The 3,369-nt window shown below is 39.4% G+C and overlaps 1 protein-coding gene across 1 annotated transcript; it reads left to right on the plus strand.

The window, feature by feature from the left end:
• Positions 1-395: 395 nt before the first annotated feature.
• LACBIDRAFT_335837 (uncharacterized protein) lies at positions 396-1,027 on the plus strand (the record flags this gene model as incomplete). Its single annotated transcript, XM_001890737.1, has 5 exons — positions 396-450; positions 519-623; positions 677-782; positions 899-942; positions 996-1,027. 5 exons carry the CDS (start codon positions 396-398, stop codon positions 1,025-1,027), a joined length of 342 nt encoding a protein of 113 aa, XP_001890772.1.
• Positions 1,028-3,369: the final 2,342 nt, after the last annotated feature.

Consider the following 3,369-nt stretch of genomic DNA (forward strand, 5'->3'; position numbering starts at 1 on the left):
GGTGAGCATAAATAAGGCAAAAAAGCAGAAATACAAACCTACTTACCTTGATGGGAGGTTGNACCGTTTTGTAAACGGTTTCATGGAGCTTGTTCGTGGAATGTGTAGGTATCGAATCAAGTCCATGCTCATGTGAAACGGACCACAGGAAGGTACTGAACAATTGGTGAGCATAAGGCAAAGAAGCGAAAATACAAACCTACTTACCTCCATGGGAAGTTGACTGTTTTGTAAACAGTTTTGTGGAGCTTGTTTGTGGAATGCGTAGGTATTGAATCAAGTCAATGCTCAAGTGAAATGGACTGCAGGAAGGTACTGAGAAGTTGTGAGCATAATGGTGAATATTCCGCATCAAAAGGAACAACTCACAAGTTGAGTCACAGAAATTTCCGAAAATGACGTACTTCCCTTGCGGGCTACCTTCAAAATGCAAGGTAGCCTGCAAGGAAAGTAAGTCATTTTCGGGCAACGCCGTTTGTACTTTCGTGTTTTTGCACTTCTGCTAAACTCTGCCCAAGACCTTCTGTGTCTCGATTCGCCTCAACGTAGACTCGTTTGGATACTGCTTACGTCCCGAAAACGCTCCGACAAACCGTTTATGAATCCGTCAACTCTTCGTGGAGGTACGTCTATTTGTACTTTCGTGCTTTCGCACTTCTGCTAAACTCTGCCCAAGACCTTCTGTGTCTCGATTTCCTTCAACGTAGACTCGTTTGGATACTACCTTACGTCCCGAAAACGCTCCGACAAACCGTTTATGAATCCGTCAACTCTTCGTGGAGGTACGTCTATTTGTACTTTCGTGCTTTCGCACTTCTGCTAAACTCTGCCCAAGACCTTCCTGTGTCTCGATCTCCCTCAATGTAGACTCTTTTTGATACTACTACACGTCCCGAAGACGCTCCAACAAACCATTTACGAATCCATCATCCCTTCGTGGAGGTATGTCAGTTTGTATTTTCATGTTTTTGCCCTTATGGTGAACTCTGCCCAAGACCTTCCTGTGGCTCAATTTCCTTCAACATAGACTCATTTGGACACTACTTCACATCTTGAAAACGCTCCAACAAACTGTTTATGAATCCATTGACCCTTTGTGGAGGTATGTCTGTTTGTAATTTCGTGTCTTTTGAACTTATGCTAAACTCTGCCAAGACCTTCCTGTGGCTTGATTCCCTTCAGTGTAGACTTGTTTTGATACTACTAGATGTGTGCAAGTAGTAGAATAGCAGTGGGTACCCTTCACACCTTTAACACCAGTCTGTTCAATGGTGGCACCCCTGCAGCACAGTTGATGGTAATTGAATCCATGTGCTTGGATCTTGGTGCTTAGTGTGCGTCCAATGAAGAGGAAATGGTGGGATTGGAGAACCCAGTGAATTACTCCACAAGACGAACATGGTCGAAGTGTTTGGACTGGCCAAGACAACAACAGGTGCATAGAGATGGCATGGTGAAGCTGGCATATTGCTCAATGAGACAATTGTGGTAAATACATGGCACTTGAATCGTTTGGATTGGCCAAGACAATGATGAGTGTGTAAAGGAGACAGATATGCAGTAGATATGTTGCACAAATCGTTTGGACTGGCCAAGATGAAGAGTGCTCAGCAAAACACCAGAGTGCACCACAAAGAGAGGGTGCTGTGGCAAAGAGAAGGTGGCATGGGAAGTTGAACTTGAAGAGCTAGATTTGATGACACGCGAACATTTCCTGATCATTTGATGGGGGGAAGTTTCGTGCGTCATCAGAATCTATGATGAATACTACCGAAGTTGCACAGCCTCAGTACAAATGTTCAAGATTCTATGATGCACGAACATTTCCTGATCATTTGATGGGGGGAAGTTTCATGTGTCATCGGAATCTGTGATGCCAAGAGGACAAGAGATGAGAGATGAGATCTAAAACTTACTCCCTGAGATCTGCCCCCCTGCATTTGTATATTGTGGCAAAGATTGTTTAAAAAGGAAATAGATCATGTCATCTACTTCAGAAATACATGCTATAGCTCAATTAGAGATTCTGTGCACCCTATAACATCCCAAAATCAACATTGAAATGACTCCCACTTATTTGTGAATATTTGTTACTGTTTAACCTGTATATCAATAGTCTTTTAAGTATCAGCATTGATCAGATGTAAAAGTTATCATCTATTTCGTTTTTGCAACTGTTTATTTGTGTTTGTTTACCAGGAACGTAACATCACCATGACCACGGAAATGAGGAGTACCCATCACAAAAGAAATCATGTTATTTGGATCAAAACTCGCTGAGTTATACATGAATGTGTATTTATTACCGAAAATGGTAACTGATCTGAGATCTACTATGACACACGAAACTGTCCCCCATCAAGTGATCAGGAAATGTTCATGCATCATTGCTTCTTGAGTTTCAAGTGTTGCCTAAAGAAAAATGTGTAACTTTACCAAATCAAGTCCAATTCAGATGAAATAAAATGCAGAAAAAATGTAAAATTTCAGGGATCATACCTGTATACAATGCATTGAGATATATTATGTAATAAGGTCAAAGTCCAAATAAACATACTTTTTCAAAGAAGAATCTGAAGCTCACCAATATAAAATCTAAAATAAATGAAATAAAACACCAAGAAAAATACAGTTTGTTTTTATGTATATTATGTAATAAAATCTATGTGCACAAATAGATATATGTTTGCACAAAATCAAGCTAGTGCAAGCTTTTTCAAATGAAGAAGTAGCAATAAATTGGAACAGAAATTAGAAGAAAATGGCTGATGGTGCTCGCTGTTGGTGACAACATTTGAAAACACTCTCAGGGTCTCTGGTAAATTTCCATATATGGCACTCAGCATTTCTCCAACTGAAAAATAGCAATTAAATGGCAGAAAAAATGGAAAACAATTGAAGAATGGTGCTAACTGTTGATGTTGATGTTAGGACTGTTTCAAGGGTCCCAGGTGCATTTCCTTATGGAAATTTATTCAACAATTGCCAGAAAATAACACGAAAATCTAAGAAAGTTGGAATATGGTGCTCATTGTTAGCAAGGATGTTATGAGTCCTCTGAGTTTATAAAGACACTAGTTTGTTACTCTCTGATCTCAAGGATTTTTTCAGTACTTCTAACACTGAATCTTGCCTTTCTTCCCATAAGATTTGATGGTTTGATGATGTTGTCAAACATTTTTGAAAGGAAAAATAGCGATAAAAACAGAAGACAAATCAGGAACAAATGGGGGACAATATGCATGTGATGACAATGTTGGGGACCATTTTCAGAGTACATGGCATATTTTCAACTGAGGTAATGTGCACTTTTTGAATCAAAAAATGGCAATATAATAGTAGAAAAATCAGAAAGAAATTGAAGGAAGA

This window comes from Laccaria bicolor, genomic scaffold (assembly GCF_000143565.1).
Source record: "Laccaria bicolor S238N-H82 LACBIscaffold_160 genomic scaffold, whole genome shotgun sequence".
Lineage (NCBI taxonomy): Eukaryota > Fungi > Basidiomycota > Agaricomycetes > Agaricales > Hydnangiaceae > Laccaria > Laccaria bicolor.